General features: G+C 44.4%; 1 protein-coding gene across 3 annotated transcripts in view; it reads right to left on the bottom strand.

Annotated features, from left to right (window-relative positions):
* The window catches only part of LOC112573549 (trafficking protein particle complex subunit 13-like), an 85,926-nt gene that overhangs the window by 12,590 nt on the left and 59,966 nt on the right, over positions 1 to 13,370 (bottom strand). The window contains exon 1 of one of the 3 annotated variants that reach the window (XM_025254032.1): positions 10,980 to 11,124. The exons of the other annotated variants lie outside the window; for them this stretch is intronic. Within the exon in view, the coding sequence (XP_025109817.1) occupies positions 10,980 to 10,992 (13 nt within the window). The 5' untranslated portion in view covers positions 10,993 to 11,124. Of the gene's footprint in view, positions 1 to 10,979; positions 11,125 to 13,370 lie in introns of those variants that run through there. 3 annotated transcript variants of the gene reach the window in all.

Consider the following 13,370-nt stretch of genomic DNA (forward strand, 5'->3'; position numbering starts at 1 on the left):
TTCTTTGAATTGGATGCAATAAACATTGACAAGCACGTTTTTATCAATTGTCAAACTACTACAAACAAAACGATTTTAACCAGTGAGTTTAATTGTTTGAACAACTTTAAAGAAAATATACAAAAGTTGCATAGGCGTAGCCTACTTTTACCGAGAATTTTTTAAAATACAATATTAATAAAGAATGTAAACAACAGTAGCAGGACGCTATTACTGTGTGCTCATTTGTTGCCTGTCTAAATTGCGTGATATTTTGAGTGCAGGATGTTTATTTTATTGCACTCTTTAGATTGGTTTAATGATCTTGATTTTTATTTTATATCTTAATTGTATTTGATCGGCTCTACAGTAACTCATTCTCGTGGATGTGTTATGCTGTCAAGCAAATACTTGTAATACCAGAGTTCACGTTCACTTGCCTCAATTTGCGAATATTCTGGAAACAGATGGCTACCCCACCCACCATAGAAATATTCATGGCAGACGGTAAACTTCATTAATCACTTTACTTCAACCATGTTAGAACAGTCTGAACCAGAAATACCGAAAACGACGAATTTCTTTGCATATCTTCGCGCACCATAAAGGCGAATAGGCATTCCCTCGTTTCAAAAGTCTCCCTGTGAGTTTGAGAAAGAGAAAGAGATTGATTTTGTGCCTACTGAATTTTAACACAAACGTCCTGTCCACTCACTCGAAACACCCAGATTTACACATCTGTCGATTCACTTAAACACACACACACAAATACACCAGCCACACACGACTCTCTCTTTCTTTTCTTAAAATCTATGGTAAAACAATGGCTAAGCCATATTAATGATAATTTCTACTGCCTTATTTGTGGACTTAAACCGAAAATGCAGTCTAATGATTTTCCCTCTCTAGAATCCTCTTGACGAACAGGCTACAATACAGCAAAAGCATAAAATTCCAACATGAAAGCTCTCTGCCATTTTCCACCCGACTGTTTCTCAAACTTAATCTTCCTGTTTCAAAAATTGAGCTATTTACACCAAGCCTGAAACACGCGGGCTCATGACCGGTACCGCTGGCATAAGTTTATCTCTACTGTGTCCCATCATATCTTCCTAGAACTAGTACCTCCGGTACCAATTAAGGGATGAAAAGAAGATGATGAAGAAGAAGCACTCAGGAATATACTGTGGAATATCCTCCCTCCCCGCTCCTGAAAATGATCTCTCTAAACTGCTTCCGACAAGAATTACTGAAATACTTATACCACTACCTACGATCGTTTCCTGAATCCACTATTGGTGAGCCTAGGACCAGGATGTACATTAAGCGTGTCTGATGATTTCAAGTCATAAAGATTTTGAGATGCTTCTGGACTCCAAGACCATAATGTAAGTATGAGTCAATAACGACTCATTTTCTGCACATCTTTACCCCGTCCCCTCTTTTACCTTGTAATCATCTTGTTTGTCATACTCCTAACCCTAACGCCTTGACAGAATGAGGGCTATATATAAAAAGTACGTTTTGTTATTCTATCGTCCCTCCTCGTAACTTAAAAATTGTGATTGTCGCTCGCACGCACGCATGCACGCACTAGCATCACAGCCAGAAGAACTAGCGTTTTGTCTATGAGCCGACAGTAGGCCGCCGGTGGAACAGGCAAATAGAAAGAGCAATCTAATCTTACATTTTTATGCATTTGATTATGTGTCACTCCATCCCCTCTTTTTTAACTTAACATGATTGGGCTAAATTATTAAAACTGCTGACGGCTCCAAGACAGATATGACGGAGAAAACTAGCGTGATGACTAGAAGCAGATGAGGACCTCGGGTAGCATGCTGACATTTCGTGTGTGTGTGTGAGAGAGAGAGAGAAAGCTGCCAAGTGTACTGAGAGGAATATATCTTTGGACTGCCTGTAACACCATGCTGAAGCATATTTGAGGTTCACAAGAGCCCCTGCTGGCTTCATGTGCGGGTAACAAAACTAACCCCGGCGATGGGATGCGAGTGTCTCCAGTAAGGTCCGTATGCATGTAACCTTTTACGACAAGAGCCGCAAGTCAACCCAGCTCACGTGGCCCACATAAAGAAAAAACCTCCTTCTCCCCACCAGAGGTTCATAAGGGAGACTTGCATGCATGTGTTTGCATTAAAAACGCTAGCGTGCGCGCACGCACACACCACGATGGCAGTCAGAGGGCCTCCCACAACGACAGACAAAAACCTGTCCTCTTGCTTCTTGACAATCGCAATACTTTAATCTCCTCTCCTTTCCCCGGTCGCTGACGACCTCTCACCCTGGTCTCTTCTCATTACCCATTCCACACAGCCTCAGTTCACAGAGACCACTGGTTTCTCTCGTACCACCTTTCAGCCACTTTAATCACGTGATATATCCGAAAGTGGACAGTCCTTACAATCTGTACATGTATTTTATTCTCTCTCTTTATTATGTTGCTGTCAGGATCAGTAGTTCTCGCAAGACTTGTCTTTGCCCAATCACTTTGCCGACACCCTCTCCACTGACTTACTTATTATCTATATGTAACAATACATGCACTTAAAGTAATTGTACCTTCTTTTTTGTTGTTTTTATATATTTACACATTAAATATACATTTTACAGCTTTCTCCACCATTTCATTGCTGTGCTTCAGGACGAGAAGACCTCGGCGACAGCAGCAAAGACCCTTCAGACAGTTGCCAAGACCGCGGCGAAAAGGTCAGACTTGCTTTCACGAGGTCACCCAGGAAGCCTCCGCGGAGACGTGCGAAGGAAGGAAAGCAAGCAGTTTGCGGATCCATACGTGGAACCCGTGCACAGGATACGACCTCACCTCCGCGGCTGAGAAGAAGCTGCTCCTGCTGATACAGAGAGGGGACCTGTGAGACAGGCACCACCCACGTGAAAAAACTGTTTCCGTCAGTCACAGAGAAACCTGCCCGACGTGCACCGGAGACCATCTCTGGGGGATGGACACCACAGGAAGCGGCGACTGGCTGGGGAGAATCAGGGCATCGCCCCGTGTCTAATGCTGCGTCTCCTGCCAGACGTTCCCTCCAGATTTCTCCTCCCCTGCTGCAAGGCGCGGCACTCAGAGTAAGACATTTTGGTTCAGCCGACACCTTCAAGCTGTCAGCCATCAGCCCCGGTGATTGCTCTTCTTTTTTTTTTTTTGTGCGGATCAGGCGTTCTCCCGCACGTGGAACGTTGCGAAATTAGGAGAGAGGGTTCATTAGACAGACTCTCACCTCGGGCCATATGGAAAACGATGAAATAATTTTGCGGACAGTTAGAAGCTAAAATACACGAGCTCGCTCATCTAAGCATAGCAGATGGAAGCAGCAAAACTGGCGTGCCGGCCGTCACGTGATGTCCTGCGTCATGGCTCCACGGCACCCGACCGAAACCTGGGCAACGGTCTGCCGGACTCCAGACCGCACTGCTTCTCCAGCACAATAACATGGAAAAGCTTTATTAACTTCCCCACTGGGGACAAGAGTCAGCAGTAATGCACTCTACCAAATTCCAGACGGCGCTGTAGTACTCAATCAGTAACAAACGAAGCGTATTGAGGCTGTGCCCAAATTCCTTTGGGGGGCAGACGACAATTTTTGAGCTATTATCAAACTCGTTTAGGAAAGTTGTTTTACTTCTTTTACTGCGTAGTTTGAAAATAAAACTTTGTCTGAATGTAAGACTGTCCCGTGGAAATAGTTGTATGCTGTTGTGTGTCTGTTTACCGGATGAATCTTTTTTTTTTTTTGTTTTTTGCATGTTTATTTTGTTTTCTTCAACACGGCAATTCCTTTACAAGAATTATTTCCCTTATAATATTCAGAAATCCTGCAAAGTCAATACTGAGATATACTGATTCAATATAGAATACTTCATCAGTCTTGAGAATAATGCTGGTCAATATTGAGAAATACTGCTGGTCCATATCGACAAAAAAAGAAACTTAAAAATATATATATAAAGAGCTGCTCTAAAATGGTAAGATGCTCTCAGCCATTATTTTGCACTGCATGTCGGGATATGGCGCGAAGTGAAGTATGCTGTGAAGTCTGCAGTTCCTCGTTACACTCACGGACACGAGAGCATACTCTTACATCTTCACATCGATTTCGCACAGTTTCTTAGGGTCCGGAAATATAGGCTGTCATCACGTTGAGATCAATGGACGCTTTAGGGAGTCCGAGACAAATTTCGACCATAAGGATCAAGCTTTGGTGCAAACTATTCCTGGTGCCCTGGAAGGCTCAACCTTATACTGACCTTTTCAAGATATCGCCGATCGGCTCGGGGTTGGGGTGGAGGAAAGGAAAGAGTAATTACAGAGACATTTGCTCATTTACGCAACTACAGCCCTTCCCAAGCCCTCTGGTCTGACCAAAGGTTGCATTTTGGAATATCACCGGAAGAGCCCGTTTACACACCATTTTGAAGCTTATAAATATCGTCTGCCAGATTATGGGTCTTGATTGAATTCTCAAAGTATTAAGAACACGCGATATCTAAATGAACACCAGGCTATTCGAAAGCCTTTTATTTCTTTCTTCTGCTCCTTCTTTATCGTCGTCTTGGTTCTCACTTGATTTACTTGGTCTATAATCGTCTTAGGGTAGTGTCACGATTTCTTGCGATACATGTGACTCCCCACTGCCCCAGTTTACAGTCATTACTGGTTTCTCTCACTTGGGCATTACCCATTCCACACCGTATATTCCCATCGACCCAAAGTTTCATTATCGACGCCAAGATTGTAGAAAGGATGGAAAGACGACACAAGGCAAATGGATAGGTACGAGCCGAAGATCTGTTTAAAGTGAGCTAGGTACTGGCAGCTCAGGGACGAGAGAGGCGTTAGAGGAAAGGGGTGGGTGGTGATGGCGAGAGGACGATGTCCAGTAATAAGTACCCAGTGTCTTGAGAACCAAATTCTCTCAAGAAGGTCTTTGTAGGACGGTGCCGAGGCCGGCTGACGGGGGCAAACCTTTGAAGGGTGGCTAGCAGTCTGACCACGGACTGTTATTACCAGGGAAAACAAGTGGAGAGAGATCGATTCACGTGACCCAACGTTCGATGGACGCGGAGACAGAGTGAGCACGGATGTACTAGCATAGGACATTCAGGAACTTTTCTTTCATAGAAACTGCTTTCTGTTTGCCCGTCTGTCATGGCAGCAAGTGCGTGAAATCGCAAGCGCAATTTCTCATTCTTCACCGTCGCTCGCCATAACAACGAGTTTCCTTCCAAAAGTTCCTTGTGGAATGTTCCTCTTCACAATAAATATCAAACCTGGCGTGAATCAAAGAACAACAACTGCATCCTAATCCTGTCGAGTTCTTTAAAAATTGTGGAAATTGAGACACGGCAGATAACTATCATATTACCGTTTCCAACAAACCAAGGGAAAATCAAAAAGCATCTGAACTATATTCTCTCAACAGAGTCGTGCAGTGCGATAGTTCACATGCAGAAATTCTTTTTGTCGTTATCAATCCCGTTCATTAAAAAATTTCCGGCTGCTTTAAGTCGAACATTTTTGTCTTCATTTTGAAGTATTCTTCTTAAACTTTCTTTTTCTGTTCTTCCTAGGCTTTCCCTGTCTTCTTTTCCTCTACATTATTTTTTTCTTCTTTTCATTGTAGGCAGAAGTTTGAAAAATGGCCAGTGCGTCATTAACTCTAGACTTTTTTTTAAAAAGGAAAGAGGTTAAGCGCCCCTTTTAATTTGCTGCACTCCGCGACACTGCTGCCGCGGGATTTCACTTTGAAATCAATATGTTTAATATGCACGGTGACGCGCTCAAGCCAGCAAAATGAAGTAGCGGAAGTCCGGTGAGAACCGCGAACGCAGCAGGTGTCGTGTTCAGGGTTACGGACCCTGGCAGGGCGATCGATGACGTCAGTTTTCACGCGTGAGTGACTCTGTCATGGAGTTACGGATCCTAAGCACAGCCTCACTTCTCTTCACGAGGATCGTAGAAGTCTTGTGACCCTAAACTATTATTTCCTAGAACAGCTCTTCCTCGCGCCAGTTATGGCTGCTAGCAGCTTATTTCACGGACGCGCTCTCCTGCTCAAAGAGAGAGAGATGGCGGTGCCGGTCGAATGGCAGTTTCTCCGCCAACAGCGTTACTGTCATGGCGGGAAACAGGAAGCGTTAGCGTGACGTCATAGAGAGACGCAGGGTGCATATAAATGGGGTTACCTTTTGTTACCGTCCACCTCCCATGCGGCTGAATGCCTGCTGAGAAATAATCGACTTTCTCTATCTTTAGGTTGATGTTTATGTGCGTTTGGGTGTTTCTGTGTTTGGGTGTCAGCAGCAACAGGTTCAGCCGCTCGGCGATGGCAGCGGTTAAGAGAGAGCGGGGGAGGAGGTAGGGACGGAAGGTCACGTGACAGCCTTGCAAATAAGTCGTGTTTTAAAGACAACAAGCAGCAGATGAAAGTGGGGAAAATTATTTCAACAAATATTATTTCAGAAATATTGTTCGCAGGTCATTAAACGAGAGAATGATTAAACACCTCACGCGTTTATGCGGGCGCGCACACACACGCAACTGCGAAAATTTACACACGAACACACACCCCTACCTCCCTCTCTCCCTGTCAGATTATACAACTTTATTAATCTGCAAGGGAAATTACAGGTAAGATTTATAGGTGCTCATGCACTAGCAATAAACATCAGCAGATACAGCTGGTCCCCTGCATTAGGTCACCGTGGAATGAATGAGTTGTGGTGACGATTCTTTCTGCATACAAGCATCCCGCATCTTCCACCAGACCGCAAGAGTGAAAACTCACACGCCAATACATGATCAGGAGCAATAAGGTTAAGAGATGCCTTCCTAAAGATTTGCTGATTCCCTAAGATTGCTAAGTCACGTGATCTTGAAACAGCCATTTACAATGGAGACAAGACTGTTCCTGTTCCCTAGGGAAAAGTTGTGGAACCAAGAGATGAAAGAAAAAGTGACGAGACTCTCACTGAAGGACTGATAGAATCGAGTGAGAGTGACAAAGCTGACCGAGAAAGACCAGACTTTCTGTAGGAGGTACAGATGTTGCTGGCTCTTCCTAATGATCATGTCAGTGTTGACGCTCAAAGAAAACATGTCCTGTTTATGAAAATATAAGAAATTAATATTGCAAGCTACTGAAGGAAGAACCTAATGTTTCAATCAATTATACAATAGCACCAATGATGCAGCTAATTAAACAGTTTAGACTTGTATTATTGATGTTGGGAAAAATGTCGTTTGACATGAGTCGTTAACTCGTGCGGTCTCTGGCCAGCAGAAAAGGTGGGGTGGGATGGTGTTGGTGTAGATGTGGAGGTGTATACCGAGCGCAAAGATAAAGATGGGTGTATCAGGATGGTTCTAGGAGTTGTATTGGTGGAGGAGAAATAAAGGTATCGGGGTGTGAAATTAGGTATGTAGCATTAAACCCTTCTTTATGTATTTGTATAATTGTGTGTCTGTATGAGTAAGAATACGGGTGACTATGTTTATGTAAGTGTTTTGACAAGTTTGCAATCTGATGTACATAGACATCTAAAGAAGCTTTGTTTTTTTTCCAGTTTTATTAGTAATATCACAACATATATATATATTCAAAGTGAGTTGCACCTTTGTTGCAGCCAATGCTTGAAACAACAACAGAGTCGTATCATGTTTTTCGATTTTTTTTTCTCTCTCTCACTCTCTTACACACACGCGCGCGCGTGGGCAGAAGTGTCAGTTAATCTAAATTTGTAAGACGAAGACATGCCAACGCATAAAATTTCTGAATTTCAGAGCCGAAAATAACTATATGCCCCACAGACCCAACGAAGACAGCCTGCGATGCACACAAAAGACTAAAAACGAACCGCTAGTGAACCATAGAATAAACTCAAAAGTCAGAAAATAAAAAATGTCATGGATACAGAACTGAAAAGTTGGAGAACCATTCCTTTCACATTGCAAGACTTTTAAGAGATGTGTTTCGAGGCTGGATTTGAAGGCTTCAAATGTAAACAGTTCGAAAATAAGAATTCCGAATAGTGGGGTCTGAGACGGGAAAAAAAAACGTTCGTTGAATTTCTCTCGTCCGCTGTGTGGCATAGACAGGACAACAAAAGCAGACCAAAAGACCGATTCGGGTGGTAAGGTGTCAGCTGATCAGACAGGTATGGTGGGACCAGGACGTGAGGACAAAGGTAGCATGTTACAACGATAATGATCTTGTGGTCAGTGCGAGCTCAGACTGGCAGCCAGTGAAGTTTGCAGACGACGGGTCGCATGCTTCAATTTGTTGGTGGATTGATGGACCTCCAGGCTTTGCTGTAACAGATATATAACGTTCTATTTACGTCGATACCACGGAGGCGACATTCCCTCCCCTCTACTTTTCTTCTTCGTGTCATTTGTAATTCTCTGCCGCCGGCTAATCTTCAGTGCTTTCTGACGCACTCCTGTCGACAGCAGCGTCGAGGACACAGAGTGACATCCACAAAGTTTCAGCACTTACCGCAGGCTGTAACTCTGTTGACAGTCACGCCTCACTATGCTGTCTTGGCAACAACAGTCCAAGACCAATGTGAAAAAACAGTAGCTTGGGTAAAATGCGTGTCATCACCCAAGACGACGTCGATATTTTGTTGGAGTCATTAGTGCCGCACTCAAAGGACGGACCAAAGCGAGGCGCACGGTGAAGACTAGTGGAGCCTGGCGCCGGGTCAATGATTTCAAGAGCAGAGCCAAGCTAAATATGGTCTAGATGTTGCTAATCTTTGCTGGGCCGGCCATTTAGTAGCGTGCGTGCGGCAATATCGAACTACAGTTCTATAATTCTTCTGCGTTGCCATGAGGGTGTGACAAAGAATGAAGCAAGAAAGCCAATAAGTCACCCACACACAGGTAGCATATGAGTTGTTTCAAAGCTACCTTGCAAGTCCTAAAAAAAAACAACTGCTTGAGAAACTGCAAAAATATCATAAGCACAATCCCATCAGTCATTTTAATAAGGTTACACACCCCCAAAAATAGTTCAGCACCTTTCATTTAGCTAATATCTCTCTGCACATACCGCAACGTGGTTCTGTCCTTTGAACCCGCTTACATGCATACATCATTGTATTTATTTCCACTCGCTTTGCACAAATACCACAACTATCATCCAAAATTTATTAGGTGATGTTTTAAAATATTAACACCCTAACTTAGATAACAGTTGACGGATGAGCAGGAGTGCTCAGAATGTCAGGAAAAAAAATACATCTCAACTGTAGGTCCTGGGAGCACCTTGACCTTTGATCACAACAACTTTTTATAAATTCAAGGCTTGACTCATCTGGATTCTTTCTCTTCGATCTCATCAAGGTTGTCCGTGGCGTAAGGAGCAGCTAAATACTAGTCTAGGTCCTGTTTAGCACGTTCATCAACCCTACCAATAAAAAGTTTTGCACGCTAACAGCCATTTTCTGGCGGTCTGATCCTTTGAATTCTTAATGGCGTTCGATCGCTAGGATTATTTTCTTATACTACAGTGGGATTGTGAGCTCAGGGATTCTAGCTTGCTCTTAACTTCCTTCGTGTTTGTAATGGTGCCATTGTTTCGCTGGCGCTTGTTTCTTTATTGTGCGGCTAACTGTTGGTCTGTTTGTAGTCTGTTATGTACAATTAAATTTACTGTTGGTCTCTTTGTAGTATGTATTACAGCGCTCTGAAGTCTTCGCCACAAATGAGAAATGCGTCCAACAAATAAATTATTAGTTCGTGGCTCTTCGGGCGCATCATGTAAATGATGGCATATTCGTTTATTCTTAACGAAAACCTGGAAAACAAAACTATCAGACGAGATCCTGATGTAGGACGACCTAAGCAGACATTTATGTTCTAGCTTGACCAGAAGATGAGAGTATTATGTGCCCCTGTATGCGGTCTTCCATGTTGTAATGAGAAAAAGCTTCTTCCCACGGAGTCGGAAGGAAATCCCAGCAACCACTGAATGATATTATTAGCTCTGTTATTAGCTATTAAGAGACATCAGGCGGGCAACAACACACATGACTGAACGCACGTAGAACTACGCGTTTACACACACACACAGAGTAAGAGAGACCGGGAGAAATAAGACCCTGTGATCAAAATATTGGCAAAATCTGAAAACTGAACATGAACGCGCCTCCTCCACCCTTCGCCCTCCCATCCCTCACCCACTTCCAGACCCACGCCTGCCAAAAGGTCTCCTTTTTTCCGCCCAACCCCTCACCCAGAAAAACCACAATGAGATCCATATTCCGGGCGCTTCGGTGTTTATCTGCAGCAAACACGCAACGGAGGCCGAAAATGTCTGTGGTCGGCCACGCTTAGCCATGGGATGGCTTGATTGCTGGAGTGTCCTCCTCATTTTGTCTCCCTTTCGCTGGTTATTCTCTCTGTTTTTAAGTGCGCGTCTATTTTTAGTTCATTAGTGGCGTGCCTCATCTCACACACGGGTCTTACGTAAGCATCATCAGCTGCCTCTAACACGTCACAGACAGCTGCAGCAACCTGCGTCAGGTGGTCGCAGACAGGACGACTGATAAACGGTTTGGGTCATCGAAGGGGTCAACGTTCCAACCAGATTATGCAGCTGTTGAAGGTAAGAGATGGATAAGAGATGGCCAGACGTGTGTGACGAGCGGCTGACAAACGCAGGGCTGTGGGCTTCAGACTGACCATAAGGTGAGCGCGGTGCAGGTAAGAGATGCATTATTCTGCCGTTAGAGCTAACCTCACTCTGGCTTTCAGCCCGCAGACAGCGAAAAAAAAAACACATCTACTAAATCGAACTCTACGGACTGAAATTAAATGAACTGAATTTTCGATACATTTTTAACTTGCGATCAGTGGAACACCGTCAGTGAGTCACAGACCGAGCTAGATAGACGAATAGAGATATAAAGAGGGGGAAAAAATGAAGAAGGGGAGGAATAAGACAACAACGACTCACCTAGCATAGCCATGACGAGTTCAGATACCGCACCTGGCAGACTGTGAGGACGCCGCCTGGCACGGGCGTTAACGTCTATGAACGCAGCCTGCGAGAAGGGAGGTGGACGTGGTGCTCACACTTGTGGAGCGCGTCACAAGCCGACGACTACCAGCGCTGCGGCCCCTGGTGCAGCAGCATCCAGCACATAGGCGACAGGCCGGCGAAAAGAGGGCAGATGCGAAGCCATCAGAAAGATGAATGTGTGAGGAAAAAAACGAGGGGGAAGGAGAGGGGTGGTGGAAACTACGCGTGCGCGCACCCACACACCCACGCACACACGCACGCACGCACGCACGCACGCGCGCCTCTTACTCTCCAGTTCCAGGCGCGTGCGTTGATCGATAGCCGATCTGGCTCTGTTTTCACAGCCGTGCAGAACCACGTGTTCGAACTTCGAGATCCAGAGCGAGATCGCGTCTCGGAAATTTCAATCAATCGCTACGGGAAACCTCACAACGACCATTTCCCAGGATTAGAAATTGCTCCTAAACGTAATACGAACCAGGCGCGCACCTTGCATAACGTTGTATTACATGACGTCAAGAAGGAAGCCAAAAAAAAATACTTCCCTTTACATTATTATCATTATTTCATTATTATACTTCCCCTATCCCCAAACCCAGACTCTTAATTTGTATTGTGGTTATTCTCTACTTCCGATATCCCGGACCTACAATGGGCTATGTTTTGGACAGGGGAGGTCGTATTTCATTAGTCGTCGCAAAGCCCCGGGCAAACCGTCGGGGTTGTTTTCTTGCTTCGCAGGAATTTCAATGGCAGTTGTGCACGCTGTCTTTTACAAACTCTCCTTAGCTGCCGAGGAAATCCACACAGCGACTGCATCTTGTGTAAAGTGGAACGCCCTCGGCTTGTCATTGTCTGGGAGCTGGTGGGGACCTACACGGATGCCATCTTGTTGTTAGCCCCTTGAGCTGCCCGTGTTTACAGGGCTGACTGCTTTGCCGTGATGTGGCCTTAGTTGCTGGCTCGTCGTAAAAGACCAATTTCCCCTCTCCATCTCAAGGAATCCCGCCAAACTGAGGATTCTGTCATGTTCAACTCTGCACATCCTGCAGACTGTCAAGTTACATGTTCGTACCTTTTTTATTCAGCTCTCGTTTTTCTTCTGTACCCATTCCCACCCTCTTTCTCTCTTTCACGGCGACGTTCCTCAGCCTATAAGGAAGCTACACCACACATGAAAACAAAAATTATTGCAGGCGCCAAAACCATTAACCCACAACGAACAAAGGCATGTTCACCACCTCGTGTAAGAACCAGCAAAATCACATCCTAATATTTTGTGGATCGCTCCTTCGGTTTATCTTTCAGATTCTGCGTTTTACCTCTTTTTTTTTTCGCAGCCTCTCTATTTCATCACATTTTACAACCTATTTGATCCCGTTTTCCAGGGTCTCGGTTTCAGTCCAATTTTCATGCTCTGCGCTTTAACTACATCTTTAGGCACCAAGTCTCAGCCTTTCTTTTTTTAGCATATTTTCATTCACTGTTTCAGAACATTTTACAGTCAGTTTGCTCTTATTTTCAAACCATATTCTTTCACCATATTTTTAGGCAGGATCCAAATTACCGGGAAAACGACGCTCGTGAGCCACACCGCTCGCTCCCAGAAACAGCCACCTGCAGGAAATAGCTGTCATCAACCAGACTTTCTCATCCACCGGCTTCTGTTTTCAAGCAGCCTCTGTCAGCGACAAGCTTCTTCTGGGATTGAGAGGGGTGACAACAACATTTGCCGATTACGCGGCCAGAGAGAAGGTGGCAGATAGCGCCGCTGTAAATCAAATTACTGCTTGCCCCACTCCGATCAAAAGAAAGGACCGAAATTCAATTCCAGACAATTCTAGTGTCACGTCAACGGACCGAAGCTTTTGAAATCGCCATAAGATTTCTACTTTTTTTCCTTTCATTAAAACTGGGGATACAATCGCAAACCGCTAGCAACGCACACAGCTCAAAGCACAACCCACCACAATTTTAAAAAGCGCGCAAAGAAAGAACGAGTGAGGGAAAAGAGAGCATAAGCGTGCCTTATATCTAAGGTACAATCAGCGAATCACCCTACTTATTGTCTTTTCTTTCAACCATTAGCAGTTATCTCCCCCTTCTTTCAGCCATTAGCAATTCTCTCCCTCAACCTCCACTTTTCTTTGTCTCTGAATGACCGACCAAATAACATTCTGCACAACATAAAAGCTTAAAATTTGTTTATATTTTCTAAATTTTATCTACACATTAAGTACGGTAAAGTTACAACTATGGGAAGACATGACCACTTTTGAGTGCTGTTTCATCAGATGTACTTTTTGTTCCTACAGGTAGATAAAA

The sequence above is a fragment of the Pomacea canaliculata genome, linkage group LG10 (genome assembly GCF_003073045.1).
Source record: "Pomacea canaliculata isolate SZHN2017 linkage group LG10, ASM307304v1, whole genome shotgun sequence".
Lineage (NCBI taxonomy): Eukaryota > Metazoa > Mollusca > Gastropoda > Architaenioglossa > Ampullariidae > Pomacea > Pomacea canaliculata.